Source organism: Megalops cyprinoides, chromosome 1, assembly GCF_013368585.1.
Source record: "Megalops cyprinoides isolate fMegCyp1 chromosome 1, fMegCyp1.pri, whole genome shotgun sequence".
Taxonomy (NCBI): domain Eukaryota; kingdom Metazoa; phylum Chordata; class Actinopteri; order Elopiformes; family Megalopidae; genus Megalops; species Megalops cyprinoides.
In genome coordinates this window covers 9,238,381-9,254,682 of record NC_050583.1, presented here as the reverse complement: position 1 = coordinate 9,254,682, position 16,302 = coordinate 9,238,381, and the positions used below count along the sequence as shown (strand labels likewise).

General features: G+C 47.8%; 1 protein-coding gene across 1 annotated transcript in view; it reads left to right on the top strand.

Moving 5' to 3' along the window:
• ttyh2 (tweety family member 2) overlaps positions 1–16,302 on the top strand; it is a 74,194-nt gene that overhangs the window by 26,747 nt on the left and 31,145 nt on the right. The window contains exon 3 of the mRNA XM_036532303.1: positions 12,615–12,726. Within this exon, the coding sequence (XP_036388196.1) occupies positions 12,615–12,726 (112 nt within the window). The remainder of the gene's footprint in view (positions 1–12,614; positions 12,727–16,302) is intronic.

The window sequence follows — 16,302 nt, the reverse complement described above, 5'->3', positions numbered from 1 at the left end:
GGAGGGTGTGCAGAGAATTACAGGCGTTTTGGGTTGCAGTGCATGCTGGGATGCAGGAAGAGTCACCTGGGCTGGTCTTAGCAGGGGAATAGGGCTCCGATGTGGGTGGTGTGTAGGGAAGGGGGTGAGTCCTGCTGACCATTTTATTATTTGGGAGGGAGTTACCGGGAGTTATTTGGGAGATTTTGGGAGATATGGGGTAGACTATGGGAGGCAGCAGAGGCCGAGGTGAGCACTAAGGAGGGCTTTGGGGGGTTCGTGGAAATGGGGGGGGTGTTGAGGACACTTGGGAGAAGGGGAGGACACAGGAGGTGGGGCAGGGCAGTGGTTAAGTAGAAGAACTCGCAACTGAAAGGTTGTCCATTCAATTCCCCTCTGGGGCACTTAAATAATAGATAATAATAATAATGATAATAGTAATAATAATAATGATGCCTCGTTAAATAATGGATAACACTGTAAAAAAACTGTAACTGAAGTAAGTCGTTCTGGATAAGAGCACCTGCTAAATGCCAATAAAGTAATGTACTGTAAGTCAGGGGCTCTCAGGGGGAGGCAAGGCTATGAAGAAGCCGGATCCCGCCTGATAAATTTTGCACCGCTTGCAGTTAAGTTCACCGGAAATCTGAAAATCCGGACTTTCCAGAGATCCAGAACGTCACACCCTCTCCCCATCTGCTGAATGTCACAACGCAGAACCATATTCTTCTTAATCCCTGTCGAAGAGATTTCTGTCTTCCTCTCAAAACTGTGTCAGTGTGCCGCGGCTGTGGCGTGCTGCTCCGGTACCTTTGAGAATCCAGTTTAGTCCCTGGAGTGTCCCCGGTGGCTCAAAAATATATTATTTTTTCCGTACCATCTCCAACGCGTGAGGTAACGAGTCTCTTGCCCCGCAACGTTTCGGGCCTGTAACTGGGGTCATCCTGGACACCTGCCGCCCGTCGTCTGTCTTAGACACCCGAGGAAAAGCTGGAGCAGCGCAGATTTCCCAAAGCAACTGGCTCCCGCAGGGGTAATCTGGCCGGAGAATCCTTTTGACTAGATTCAGGGCTTGGGAGCACATAAAGCAGGGCCTGGAAGAGAGGCCGGGAAATCACTGAGAGGGAGAGAGGGTCACCGTCGCCCGGTTTTTGGGGCCCTACTTTTCGCCTCTTCCTTTTGCTTCACCAGGCATCACATCTCGAACTTCACAATACAATTCCAAGTAACGGTATGCTGAACAGACCCTTTGCCATTGTTTGTAGGGACAATGCCTCACAAATATTCTGTGACTCACTGGTGCTGGAAGGTCTGTGCTGTTGTACATTACAGACAGTATACTGTAGTGTGCACATTGCAGACAGTAGGGTCTTTACTGGTCCAGGACAGGAGTCAGCAAGTGGTGTATAGCAGTGGCTGGGGAGTCTTTTTTTCTGACACAGTGAAAAGGAACAAACCCATGCAGGCCATTTAGAAAAAAAAAAAAAAAATCAGGCCAAAGGCATAGGACAAGGTTGCTTGAGAAATTTGAGGGTTGCCAGATTGGGGCATTGCTTCCCCAGTTGTTGCGTTTGCCGTGCAAGAGGTTACGGCATGGTAATTGAATGTCTTAAGGGGTGAAGGCACTGTTCCCGGTTTTATCCAAAAGCCACGGAACATCCTGAGCTGAGTCAGGCGCTCTGACCTCAGCCCCTTCACAACTGCTGCAGAAACCACAAAAATTTGGGTCTGGAGGGAATTCACCATCCCCACAGCCTCGGGAAGGAAGCATTCACCATGGAGCTGGGCTCCCAATCTTTTTGTGGTTTTCAAATACAGAACCACACGTAAAATTGAACTTGATGATAATAATAACAATATTAACCCACGGTGATCATCAAAATTGGAGCCGTGCAGCTTTTGGTAACTGGCCTCCTACCCTAGTCTTCCCCATTCCCCTCTGCTCAGAATGGTTAATTGGGAACAGGTGGTGAGGGGGTGAAGGACATTGTTCCACCGCTGACTGGGAGATTTAATTATTAATGCCCTTCATTTTAAATGCATTTGCACCACACCAGTTCCTTCAGATTATTATCAGGCGAAGAAATCGGCTGCATTGCAACAGCTGGAGCGGACACAACGGCATTGTCACATTACATCATTTAATTTTTACTGCAGTTGTTTCATAAAAGGGAACAAATGTTGGGCACAAAGTGCTTAATCGAATTGAGGGCTGGAATTTTTTTTTTAACTATTCATTTATTTGTTTTTTTTTTTTTTTTTTGCTTAACCATGTGACGGTCATCGTGGTGCTGAACTCTGATTGAGTTATGGCACTTTTCACATTCCAGCTCTCCTTTTAAGAGAAGGCTCATTGTCGTGCTATAAGTGCAGTGGCCTGATGCCGGTTAGCCAGGGGGGTTTGGGGGGGGTGTTAACCTCTTCCTTACCCAAACTGGACACAGCTGACACATGGGATCCGCTCAGGGATAAGGCCTGTCATACAGCCGAACCCCTTAGAGACTTGTTCCCATAGGACACAGCGGGCCCCGCTAAGTGCCTGCTACCATCTGCTCGGGGGTCTCGTGCACCGGTCAATACATAGGGAATCTGCCAAATATGCTTAGCCCCTCACTGCAAATATGCTTAGCCCCTCACTGCAAATATGCTTAACCCCTCATTTCATTTGATTACATTATGTAGGGCCTCTTTGCTTAAAACAGCGTGACTCCCAGTGACTTAGATATGCGTGGCCATCTGGGCCAGGCTAAGACAGATTTCCAAGGAATAGCACATTATACACAGGATGATGGCGCAGGGCACAGCACAGGGTCAAAGGGCAGGACGCAGCATCGAGCACAGGGAACATGGGGTGAAAGAAGAACAGGCGGACGGAAATACACGGACCAATATATGGGCAGGAATGGGCTTCCCGGAGACACAAGCATTTGCACAACTGGCGTGATGTCAGCTGGTCCAAAGTTCAGCAGTGGTGGTGCTTCAGTGGCCACGAGACCTACAGGCTACATGGAGCAGCAGTAGCAGCCACTACTACTTCTAATGCTGTCGGTAGCATTAGCGATAACGCTAGGAGATTTTGGAGGTTTTTAAATAACATTTCTACCAGGCTTAACGGGGTTATGATAAGTAAAGGCTGACTTATGCTTCACATTTGTATGTGAGCACGAATGTGTACGCGGACACGTCCGCACCCTCTACCAGCTTCACCAAGACCCTTCACACTACTTGCATTCTCGCAGGACAATGTGGCCGTCTGTACCAACTGCCAAAATGGTTAGGTCCCATTTTTCCTATTGGTCATTTTTTCTTTTCCATTCCAGTGGCAAATGTCATCGTCACTCACCGAACACGGCAATCTTCCAGCCATCTGCATAGCTCTAGGCATTGTTAACAAAAATTTGAAAGGTGTGCAACAGGCAGAATGATATCCTATGCAGTCGTTATTGTTGCAGTTGTGTCATTTTGTTTGCGCGATGGCAGACCATGAGAAACATAAACCAGTTTACACTGACATCCATGTGCTAGAGAACATCAGCAGCATCTTTTTACCGTATACGATCTTGTTTCCGTATCCCATGATCCTCGGGGTCCACGTGAGCCCGTCGCCACAGTCATCGCCTCCAGCTTCATCTGGACTTCGTTTCTTAACAAGGCAACTCATTTGTGATTATGCCACCAGACTCGTTGCGAAATGAGAATATCTGAAAAGGACATCTGTGGGGGAAGAAAATGTTGGTGAAAATATAACCTTTACAGATGCTCATTAAAAAGAAATAAACCTTATTGATGTTTTTCAGCAGTGTTGGCATGTTTGTCCTGCTATATTTAGGATCTAAATGTCACACTGTTCAATCTCCCTGAGGGATTGTTTTATTATTATCATTGTTTTTTATATATGTGTTTTCTACTGAATATCTGAAACCAAAACCACGTCTCATAAATGTGACTGGACTGTCTGTTTTAATGTGATTTTACTGTCTGGCCTTCCTATTTATCATCTCTCCTGCATGTTAAAGGCAGTGAGCCAGTTGTTAATGCTATCACAGCTAGAGTCTTTGGTTCAGTACCCGAGTTGATTCTCTTAGGACCAACAGAAAAGATGCTGTTAATTTAAGGAGAGCGATGCCTCTGATGTTTTGCAATTATGTTATTGGATTCTAATCCAATGAAGTCAACCCATTTCATTTCTGTCATTTTCCTGGTAGGGAATCTCCAAATCACTTTAATTGGAAAATGACCTTTTCAATTTAATTTCTTTGATTTAATGTTCATTTCATTTTCATTGTTTCTCTCCCTCTCTCTCTCTCTCTCTCTCTCTGTGTGTGTGTGTGTGTGTGTGTAATTGTACTGTAATGGAATATGCAATAATCCTGTGTGAAGTCAAAGAAGGACTGCATCAGCTTTCCCTACATGTGGTGGTGATCGAACGCTGCTTATCTGAAACCCAACTTTACCAAGAGCCCGTGCCCTTCATTTTAAATCCGCGTATAAACCATCGACCCGTCGTGCATACGGAAGTACTATCTGGTGTCGCCTGTCAGCTTCCTGTTCTGGTGTCACCTTTTATGATTCAGAAAATGCTTTCGGAACCCGAACAGAGACAGTCAGTCAGGTGGCAAAGAGAGCACATTAAGTAGAATCCGATTCCCTTCACTTGACACAGGCAGACTCGCTCTCACTCGTGGTGATCTACTGAGATCACCCTGAGGCTTGATGGGTCACCAGATCCTTATCCCTCATCTCTGTGAGATGGGGGGGGGGGGGGGGGGGGGGGGGGGCGTTACAGATTTGGGAGAGTTCAGGTAGTCTGTCGGAAACAGTCCTCCACCATTGTGTTACATTACTTTACATTACATGCATTTAGCAGATGCTCTTATCCAGAGTAACTTCCAGCAATATGGGACAGAAGTGTATCCATTCAGGTTGAATGGGCAACAGTGTCAGACCAGGCTAAGCACACTCCCAGACCAGTGAGTGTGAGCGTAACAACATTCAAGCACTAACACATTAACTTGTGCAGTGTGTAACTAAAGACTACTGTCCTTTAGAGAGGTTCAGTATCTACTGCTTTTGGAATCCCTCTGAGTCCTTAGCCTGTTACAGTTTTACAGCTCTGTCAGACCCCTTTAGCATTGTATACTTCTCGTAAGCCTCCGTACCACTGTATCTTGGGACAAACATTTTCACCACCTGGGTGTGTGTCTGTGCCCTCATGAATCGCAGTGTCTAAATCTAATTTATTTGCCTTTTTCTAACAAAGTCCTTCCAGATCAAGGATCTAACTGTTTCTCTGGGGTGGAAAAAAAATGTTCTTCCTAGTAGACTGCCAAGGATTTTTTTAGGGTAATACTCAAAAACATTCTTATCGTCTTTCACAAGGTTAGGACACTGACTCACAGCTTCCAGTGAATCCTAGCCTTGTGCTCTTCCACTTAGGCATATAGTATAGTCCCGCCGCCCCCCCCCCCCCGCTTGTGTCCTAATGGCCAGGACCAGCTCCTTTTTCATCACTGGTGCCTGAGCTGTGAAATGAGCTGCCCTCCCTCCCACACTCTGACCTCTGACCTCTGACCTCCTCCCATCATAACCAGGGAGACCTCGTCACCTCATCACTCTGCATTCTAATGCCACCAGCTGTTTCCATGGTGACCCAGCCTGTCAGGTTGCCAAAGCTTTCACCGTTTCCTGACCCGGGGAGGAGTGTAGCCCAGATGCCGGGCCCTGCCCGTGTCTGTGACTGTTCTCCTGGGTGCCACTCTGCCTCATTTTGTTAATATGTGTTAATATGAGGAAGCCCAGCTTGGCTCTTCTCCTTTAGGTCTGACAGGGGGACGATCCTCGCCAGGAAGAGGTTTTGCTATTGGCCCCAGACAGCACCAGCTGGCTCCCCACGATTCACGAGGGCGAGCGAAGTGGCTGGTTGGCAGAGACCACTCTGGCCGTCCGGGAGGACCAATCACAGAGCCAACTGCCGGCCAGATTGCCGAGCGTGGAGCTTTAATGAAATAACTGGCCTGATTAGGTCTCTCGCCACGTTAGGTACTGGCCACAGCCGACGCGGGTTTCCGACATCCACGCTAATTAGCATCTACAGCGCTGTGGCATCTGGCTGCCCGGCCAAGCGCATCCTGGTCTCGCGGTCATTAGTGAGGCAAACCCCCCCCCGCTGTCTGTGTCATGAGCACGGTTGCGTGTGGTGTGTCCCCAGGGACCCAGGGTTTCAAACTTGCTTGTTGTGCCTCAGCCCAAATTACTCAAATTAGTATGAATTTTTAAAGGATGGAGAAGGATCTAAGCCGATGTAATTAAGGTCTTATCCGGGATCATCAATATGGTAGGGCCAGCAGTGAAGGCCAAAGGGAAGGTTCTGCTCAGCATTTTGGAGGTAGCAGTGAGGACACTGGACCCATGATCAGAAGCCTCTGAACACTAGAAAAGCAAGATGGTTGTCACGTACGTCCAGCCCATGAACAATCACACGGACGGTCGTCCACATGAAGGTGGCAAGGGCGGCAGCGTAGCATAGTGGTAAGGAGCAGGGCTTGTAACTAGAAGGTTGCTGGTTCCATTCCGTGATGGGGCACTGCTGCTGTACCCTTGGACAAGGTACTTAACCCAGAACTACCTCAGCAAATATCCAGCTGTATAAACGTATGGCATGTATCAATTGTAACCCGTGTTAATCACTCTGGATAAGAGCGTCTGCTAAATGACATTAATGTAATGACGAAGAGGGAAGTCACCCTGGTTTCTGCATGTCTTCTGCTTCTCCTGTGCCCTTTGGTGTGCAGGTCTCTGCTGTAACGCAGCGAGCTCCGGTCGATTCTGAGCGGAGAAAGGGCGGATCGGCCTGGGCACGCCCCAAACAGGAGCGCGAATGGGGGCCGGCCCGTCAGAGAGGGAAAGAGCAGCGGCAAGTAACGAGCCTGGCATTCTGGCATCCATCATTTTTATGCGCCCGTTACCGACGGAGCTACAGAAGGATCTGGATGTTTAACAGACATATATTTCTCCGTCTGTGAGAGGAGACGATTAAAACATGATTGCATTTTTTTCCATTTATGCTGCTCTATTCATTCCCTGTTGGAATTTTTTTTTATTTTAGTTACGGGTTTTTTTTATGGTGAATTTTATGTATTTATAATAATCTTACTGTCAGTGATTTATTTCCGTGCGGTGTTATTTTCATTGCATTACAAGCTGAGATAATTCTACCTTGGGAATGTGGAGCCGGTTCGTTTCTCAGTGACACGCTGTGAAGGCCTGTGGCCTCTTGAGCAGACGGCTGAAAGAGACACTGGGGTTGAACAGAGGCCAGAGGAAGCTTCTGCCACGTAGCGTGATGTCACGTGGCAACGCCTCGGACGCATAAATCCCTCCCTCTCGGTTCTGACCCGGCCGCGGGAGCGTACGTCACTGGAGACTAATCAATGGGCTCGCACCCCAAAAGAGGAGGAGGAAAAAAAAGACATGCGTAGGTTATGGCTGTTTATTTTGAACATATTTGGGCAAAGAATGACACTATGGGGAAAAGCAGGTAATTTGTCATACAGATGAAGGGCTTGACTTCCCCTTTTCTCACACTGCCTCATTCCAGTCGAACCCTGGGAAAGACCATGCGTGGGCCTGCTCAGTCAGTGAATTTTCTCAAATACAGCTTCTCTGAGAAGCTTATATCCTCTCTACTCTTTTTTTTTTGTCCCCTGGAAATGTGTGAGTTTTTGCTGCTTTCCAGCGACGGCGTCTTTATCTAAATATAGAAAAGCAAAGGGGGCCTTGCTCTCCCAGCAGCATATGTGCTGTGAGTGCGGCACATTACAGGGAATTACGACACCCTGCAGGTGTGGGGCTTTGATGATGTTATTGGACGAGGGGCGCAATTTTCCCTCACCTCAAGTAGCCCTCTGCGATGGCGAGCGTGTGGCCTCTTTATCTGAGCTGATCGATTTGAGTTCAAGCTGAGACAGCTTCACAGGCATGAAATGCCGCACGCTACTACCCAGCCATTGCCCAGCCACTACCACTATGAAAAACAACACAATTGGTTTTCACTCTTTTTGTTGGCCTGTTTTTCTGTAAAATGTTATAAACTGTAATGTTATAAACTGTAACTGTAATGATGCAATTATAACAGTTCCCTTTCAGTATTTCTCTCCTTCTCTCTTTCTCTCCCCCCTCACTCTTCCTTTCTCTCTGTATCTTTTTCTCTCCCTGTCCCTTTCTATTTCTCTGCCTCTCTCCTTCACATTCTCCTTTGCTCTCTCTTTCTCTAACTCCCTCTCACCCCATCTCTCCCTCACACCCTCTCTTCCTCCTTTCTCCCTCATACCCTCTCTTCTACCCTCTCCCTCACACCCTCTCTTCCTCCCTCTCTCTTCCTTCCTCTCTCTCACACCCTGTCTCTCCCTCTCTCACACACACACACACACACTTTCCCTCTCTCTCCCTTTCTTCTCTCTCCCTTTTTCTCTGTACCTCTCTCCCTCTTCTCCCATCAGATTGCTCAGACGTTGTTTCCTGGACTCTGTGTGTGTGTGTGTGTGTGTGTGTGTGTGTGTGTGTGTGTGTGTGTGTGTGTGTGTGTGTGTTTGCGCGTGCATGTGTGTATGAGTGTGTGTTGTTTTGGTTTTCTCCCCTCGTGGGTGTGTGTGGAGCCTCTGCACCTGGAGGAAGTCTGTGCCACGGCTGTGATAGATGAGCCCCTCTGTGGAGCTCTGACCCCTCGACCCTCATACGGAGCGAGTTTAACAGTCCCTCAGATAAAGGAAATGAGGAGGAGTCGGGCTTGCAAGCTGACGCCGTCAGTCAGTGTCATTTCCACAAGGGGGGCGGGCTCGGAGCAGTGGGGACAGGAGTGGAGTGTTCTGTAGGAGGAGGTCAGTATTGGGGTGCTGAGGGTTTGGGGTGAAAGAAGCTACGTGACCGAGGAGATGACGTTTTACGTTACATAGATGAAAGTGTTCTAACTAGCTGTGGAGGCCAGGATGCGGTCTGAGTAGATGGGCATGAGGCCTGTGACAGGAGGTGGTCTGGTGACATTACATTATGTTACATTATTGTAAGTTGCTCTTACCCAGAGCAACTTACATAGGCTGCGATTTTTTATTTTTATGATATCCATTTCTACAGCTGGATATTTACTGAGACAATACTGAGTGAAGTACCTTGGCAATTCTGGGTTAAGTACCCAAGTACCCAAGTGTACAGCAGCAGGGCTCTAGTGGGGAATCGAACCAGCAACCTTTTGGTTATGAGCCGTGCTCCTTACCACTATGCTACACTGCCACCCCGTATTGGGGAGGCAGGGGAGCTAATTATTGAAGGGTACGGATACAGGGTCTTACTCCAGGGACAGCCCTTACTCCGGTGGACCGGGCCAGAGTCATAGGGTGCGATGGGGGGGGGTGTTTTTGGAGAGGGGTGGCTTTGTGTGTTGGGGCGATGGGTGATGGGTAATGGGCGATGGGCGATGGGCGATGGGCGATGGGTGATGGGTGATGGGCGCGGACAGAGGCAGCCTCCTCGGAAGAAGAACAGAGCTGGTTATTGCACTTCACATCTCCTGACACACAGGACGACGCTGAGAGACAGCCCGGGGAGCAAGCTGGAGAGAGGCAAACTGGCGAAAGAACTCACACAGGCAGTCAGGCACGGAGTACACGCGTGCGTGTGTGTGTGTGTGTGTGTGTGTGTGTGTGTGTGTGTGTGTGTGTGTGTGTATGTGTGTGTGTCTGTGTCTGTGTGTCTGTGTCTTTGTGTGTGTGTGAGTCACTCAAATATACATGAACAAAGACTCTTCAGTAAACTGTGTCAATAAACACACAGCCATACACGCTCTTCAATGCTCATAGACACCTACCGGAACACATGTGTACTCTATAAGTTCCTGATATGCTCCTACTGTTACACACACACACACACACACACATATGCAATGAAATGCTGTCCCCAGATAAGAGGTAACTTGTGCTCTCTCATCAGTGTGGAGAGGTGTGATAAGGCTAGTCACGCTACCTGTTCCAGCAACAGCTCCGCCCGTGAGACCGCACAGGAAGGGGCGGGGCCACTGCGGATTCACAGGGCCGCTGACAGTCATTCTCTTCAGGGGGGGGTAACAGGGGCGTGGGTTCTCTTTGATCCATCCCAGACTGGACCACCACCTTTCCCTTGCGCCCCCCCCCCCATTACTGCCGAAAAATAGCCAGCAGGCTGTTTGCGGACGGTGTTTTTGCAGGGGGAGCCCACGACAGCCAACACATCCTGATGCAGCTAATTATCCACAGAGCGTAAGACGAGGGAAGGTAGCCCCAAGGACCCTGACGAAACCTCCGCTCAGGCAACAGAGAGGCACCCCTCCCCGCTCCGTCGTTAATTAGGGTAGCTCGTTAAGGCGCCAGCGGTGACGGCTCGTGTCCCCCCCCCCCCCCCCCCCCAACGCGGCATTCCGTATTGTTCCACCACCCCTGCTCTGCAACATTAGCAGAACGAAGCGAAAATCTGGCCGCTCGCATCTGGAGCTGTTCCTAATGAGCTGCGACTTCAAGGCCGGTTTTTTGTGTGCTTGCCTTGCATTTAAAGGGAGCACTTATTTCTGAAAGATTTCAGGGTTGTGTTATACACACACACATACACACACGAGTAAATACACCTAGGTTTATTTCCTACAAAATAAACAGTAGTTTATTCATGTCTTTATGGTACTACAACCAGATGGTGCTTCACTAGGTTTTTTTAAGGTGAACATGATATCATTATATAGTTTGTATATTGTATATATTATATATTACGTTATATATTACGTATTATATATTATATATGGGACAGCAGTGTGTCATGGTGGTAAGGAGCAGGAATCGTAACAAAAAGGCTGCTGATTTGACTTCCCATTGGGACACTGCTGTTGTACCCCTAGGCAAGGTACCCAACTTAGAATTGCCTCAGTAAATATCCAGCTGTATAAATGGATAAAATTGTAAAACTAGGCTATGTGAGTTGCTCTGGATAACAGTCTGCTAAATGATAATAATGAAAGTGTAGCTTTTTCTCTCGTGGTCCTGCGTGCAGTGGAATCGGGGGCAGGAGAGTGGTGTTCAGGAGGGAGGCAGGGCTTGTAAAGGGTTGCAGGTTTGATTCCCCACTGGGCTGCAGCTGTTGCACTGTTGGGGCAAGGTAACCAAAATGGCCAGGGTAAACGCCTGGCTGTATAAATATGTAACATGCAAAAACCTGTGAGCGTGTGCTAAAGGACTATGTAATGTGATATAGTAGCCACGTCAAAACACCATGCAGTCCCAAATGTATGTCCAGCCAGAGATGAAAAGCAGACTCCAGTTGGATATGTGTCCAAGGACAATGGAAGACGTAGTGTTTCTTCACACCAGAAGGGATGCTGTAAGGACCATTAGTTCTGGAATGATCGAGGTTTCCCACAATTTCGGTAATGCTCCTCTCACTGGTGGTCCAGATCCACTGACCCTGTTGAATGGACTCGAATTCCATGCAGCTGCCTATCATAATCTACTTTGCTCTTATTGTGTCTGACAGGAGAACAAACCTCCAAGCCCCTCAAGAAAACACAGCCTCATAAATATGTAAAGTGTTTGTGTTTCCTCTCCTCAAACAGTCTCATTTTTCTGTAGTTTTTTTATTATTTCTCAGCGAGTTTTGTTTTCTTTCCCTCTCTTCGTTCCCGGTTTGTGTCTGCAATTCTCAAGGGCCGTCTTTCTTCTGGAACACAAATTCTCCGTAATGTGATGACAAGCCGACGGAAAGACAGGTCTGAAGTATCAGAACCGTCCCTTTGTCTTCGACTAAGAATCAAAATAGCGCCACCGGCACTGGTCCGGATGGCTTTAAGCCCGCGAACATCTTAAAGGAGTCTGTCGAGGGGAGGTGACACAGCATTGGCCTTTATCTGCTTTTGACAGAGGCAGGGGAAAATATTTATTTTCCTCATTCACATGCATATATTCTCACCTTCTTGAAAGAGATTTTGAAGAGGTGCGGTGGTGGTGTGCCGCAGTGGTTTACGTGGCTAATAGACTTTGTGTGTTCAGGTCCCGGATAGCGTGTCACTGTTGTGCTCCCAAGCAAGCTCTTTAACCTGAACCTGAACTTTAGCTAACATCCAGCTGTGTAATTGGCCAGTATGTTGTAATGCAAGCTATGTAAGCTCTCTCTCTCTCTTCCTTTCTCTGTCTCTCTCTCTCTTTCTCTGTCTCTGTCTCTGTCTCTCTCCCTCTCTCTTTATCTCTGTCTCTCTCTGCCTCTGTCTGTCTGTCTCTCTCCCTCCCTCTCCCTCTCTCTCTCTCTGTCTCTTTCTCTCTCTCTGTCTCTCTTTCTCTCTCTCTCTCTCTCTCTGTCTCTCTTTCTCTCTCTCCCTCTCTCTCTCTGTCTCTCTCCCTCTCTCTTTATCTCTGTCTCTCTCTGCCTCTGTCTGTCTCTCTCTCTCTCTCTCTCTCTCTCTTTCTCTCTCTCTCTCTCTCTCTGCCTCTCTCTCTCTCTCTCTCTCTCTCTCTCTCTCTCTCTCTCTCTCTGCCGCTCTCTCTGCGGCTCTCTCTCTAACCCTGCTTTAATGTGAGGGATAAATGGAAAGCAAACGTTAACGCGAGTCATTTCCACTCTCTCTCCCACAGCGCGGCGGTGGGCGTGGGTTTCTACGGAAACAGCGAGACCAACGATGGCGTCTACCAGTTGACCTACTCCCTGTACAACGCCAACCACACGCTGGGCGGCGTCGATAACCTGGTAGGTGGCGCGACGTGGTGGAGCGCGCAGCGGTGAGCGGGCGTGTCCCCGACACGTTCAGTTCTCTCTGCGTGCAGGATCATTTCCATCTCCTACTGCCATGCGGCCATTTTAGGATCCCAAGGCTTGCATTTCTGCCCCTCTGCTGGTCCAGCGACATTTTGGAATCAAGTTCTGCCTTGCATTTTCCTTTCTCCCTGCCCCTCTCTCTCTCCCTTATTTCACTCTTCTTCTCCCCTTCGCTCTCTTTCTTTCCTCACTTTCTGTTCCTCTTTCTTTCACTCTGTCTTACTTTTCTTCTATCTCCTTTCTCTCTCTCTCTCTCTCTCTCTCCCTCTTCTCCCGTCTGCGTTATCTGGCACTGCATGAGAGATGTCCCCAGACTTTTGAGATGTTTGCCCGTAGGCCGTCCCGTGAACTAGAACTGAACATTTTCATAACGATATCATAATTTTCACTTTATTTGCAGCTTGTTCTCACACTGCATATTATGCACTTTTAAGCACATACATATTTTAAGCATCCCATCCCATCGCATTGCATTGCATCGCATGTGCCTGCACCATTGCACCACTGTATCTCTGCGATGGTGCACCTGGACACCTTCGGAGGGGCGTCTCCTACTAAACTTTAAAAAAATGTAATCTAGGGGTTTAACACACTTGTTAGCTTTACCTGCTAGTTTGTACCTTGCTTGGCCAACCATTGAAACCTGGTCATGCAGCGCTTCTAGTATTGTTGACTCTTTATGGTTTTTCCCTTGTGTTGTATTGTACCTCACTTGTAAGTCGCTTTGGATAAAAGCGTCTGCCAAATGAATAAATGTAAATGCAAATGTATGTGTTTCCTTAGAGATGTTTCAGAAGCAGAACCCTAGGCTAGACCCCCTCTTTAGGATACCAAGAGCACATTCATCACCTCAGAATGACCACAGCCTCACAGCTGGGCTTCCAATAGTGCACGGCGGTAATGTCTTCTGAAATCTGAGCAGATACTTTAAATATCATATTTGTACAGCAGTTGTCAATTGGTACAGTGCTATGAATCTGAAGTATAAAAGTGTGTAATAGAAAATGAATGTAATTTGATTTTGATTTGATTGGATTTGGTCATAGTTTAACATATACAGTATAGACGGCAGTTTCCTTAATTGCCATAGTTTAACATACGTAGACAGGCACTATGAAAAATTGTGTCGTCACCGGAACATGGGAATGAGCATTTGACACGCCAAACATACACCCAGCAAATGGTCTTCCTAGCCAACCGACAGCAGAGCACTTAGTGGTAATTCCTGCTGTCACGTCCGCTGATTTAAAGGCAGTTCAGCCCCAGTTATGGCCAAAACACTTTCCCTGGGGTTTAATCATCGGGGACAAATGCTGGGGACCCTTTTAAGGTTGGCATGGAAACGTGGCCCCCAGTGGCGGGCAGACCTTTCCCGGTACTTAGACGAGGTTGAGCCTGGTGCTCCAGACTTCCCAAAAAACAACAGAGTAGGGACAGACGGGGACAGGGACGGGAACGGGGGGGGGGTTGGTTGTTTGGGGACTGCAACAGACTAAGAACACTTCAGTTTGTTTTTATTGCTTCCATAAATGCACTCCCCTCCCCACCCTTTCCTTGCATATCCCACTTACACTTCTCTCTCAAGAGAGAACTCTTTATGGAACGCAAAAAAAAATCTGCAGACTTCTCTCGGTCCGGCGCATCTATTTTTATCCTCCTGGTTTAAGTGCTTAGTCCCGCCGATGACACAGAGACGCTGAAATCCCGCTATATCTGGCAATTTCACACACTTTTTTTTTTTTTTCCTGTCTGTAAAAAGTCGCAGGAATTAACCGCGGCGTGATTTCAGAACAGATACGCTGCTCTCCACAGACAGTGTGCCACTGCCCGGGGTAAAGACGTAGGGTCGGGCTGGTGTGAATTCCCTCCGCCTACAAGTAAATGAATAAGTGGAGGTTGGCGCGGAAGCCCCAGAGGTTTATGGTGCGGGGGGGGGTCAGATATTTTAAGCTGTGTCTCTCTCTCTCTCCCTCCCTTTCTCTCTGGATGTCTGTCCCTACTTTGCCTCCCAACGGGATGGCAGATTAGGCTGGCTGGTCGGGCCACCACCACCAGCGTGAGATTCTGAATACATCCACTGCCCCCCATCCGATACCCCCCCCCCCCACCTCGACCCCATCCCTGAGGGGCGGGAGGTCTGATCTGAGGGTATAAGTGTGAGAGGGTCTGGGTGGCAGCAGTAAACGCCATCGAAGAGCCGGGATTAACGCTCCGTCTGCATTAATGGGGATTAACGCATTCACATCCACCCCACTCAGAGCACACACACACTAACATACACACATGCGCACACACACACAAGCACACACGCACATGCACATGCACACATTCTGCATTAATGGGGTTTAACGTATTCACATCCACCCCACTCAGAGCTGTGACTCACAAGCCCCCTCACACACACTAACATACACACATGCGCGCACACACGCACACATTCTGCATTAATGGGGTTTAACGTATTCATGTCCATCCTACTCAGCTGTGACTCCTGCACACACTCACACGTACACACACAGACATGTGCATATGTACACACATGCATACATATGAACACATGTAGGTACATATGCATACACATACATGCTCACACACACATACACTCAGGTATACATGTGCATATGTACACACATGCATACATATGAACACATGTAGGCACATATGCATATACATACATGCTCACACACACATACACTCAGGTATGTACAGATATATGTAGAAATATACACACTCACACACATATACATATTCTGCATCAATGGGGATTTACATATTCATATCCATCCCACTCAGAGCTATGATTCATGCGCCTGTTCACACGCACTAACATGCTTACATGTGTGCACACACACAGACGTACACACATACAGACATGAACGTTTGTACACACACTCATATATACAAACACATGTAAGATATGCATACACATGCTCGCACACACACATACTCACACTCACTCACGTACACACATATGTACACACGCACATGTGCATACACATACACGGTTACACACACACACACACATCCACTAGCACCAGACAGGTTGAGTGCCACCATTGCACCTGAATCCATCAGCGGGTCAAAGGTTTAACAGGTCGACTCTGTGATGAAATATCACACCGTCAGTCTAACCACAGAGCACTTTGTTCTCAGTTTGAATGGTAAAATAATGCAGGCGTAGAAACTGAGGCTCACTGTAACAAATAACTAGAGAACAAGAAAGAATGATGTTGAAACTGATTCTGGCTATATCCTGTAAAATTGCACACCATTCCCTTTTGCTGCTGAAGGGACAGTTTCAGTTTTTATTTAGGATTCAAAGTCAGACCACAGGAATTGAAGCATCATCTCAGAATGCTGGGATATGTCGGTGATTCTCATTCTGAATTGGACCATACAGGCAGCATACGGCCCTCGCAAAGACTGCAGGTCGCAGAGACACCCCCTGTGGCTGAATAATTTAAAAAGTGGTCAGATGTGGGCAGGGCCAGTGAGCTCTTTGCCGGG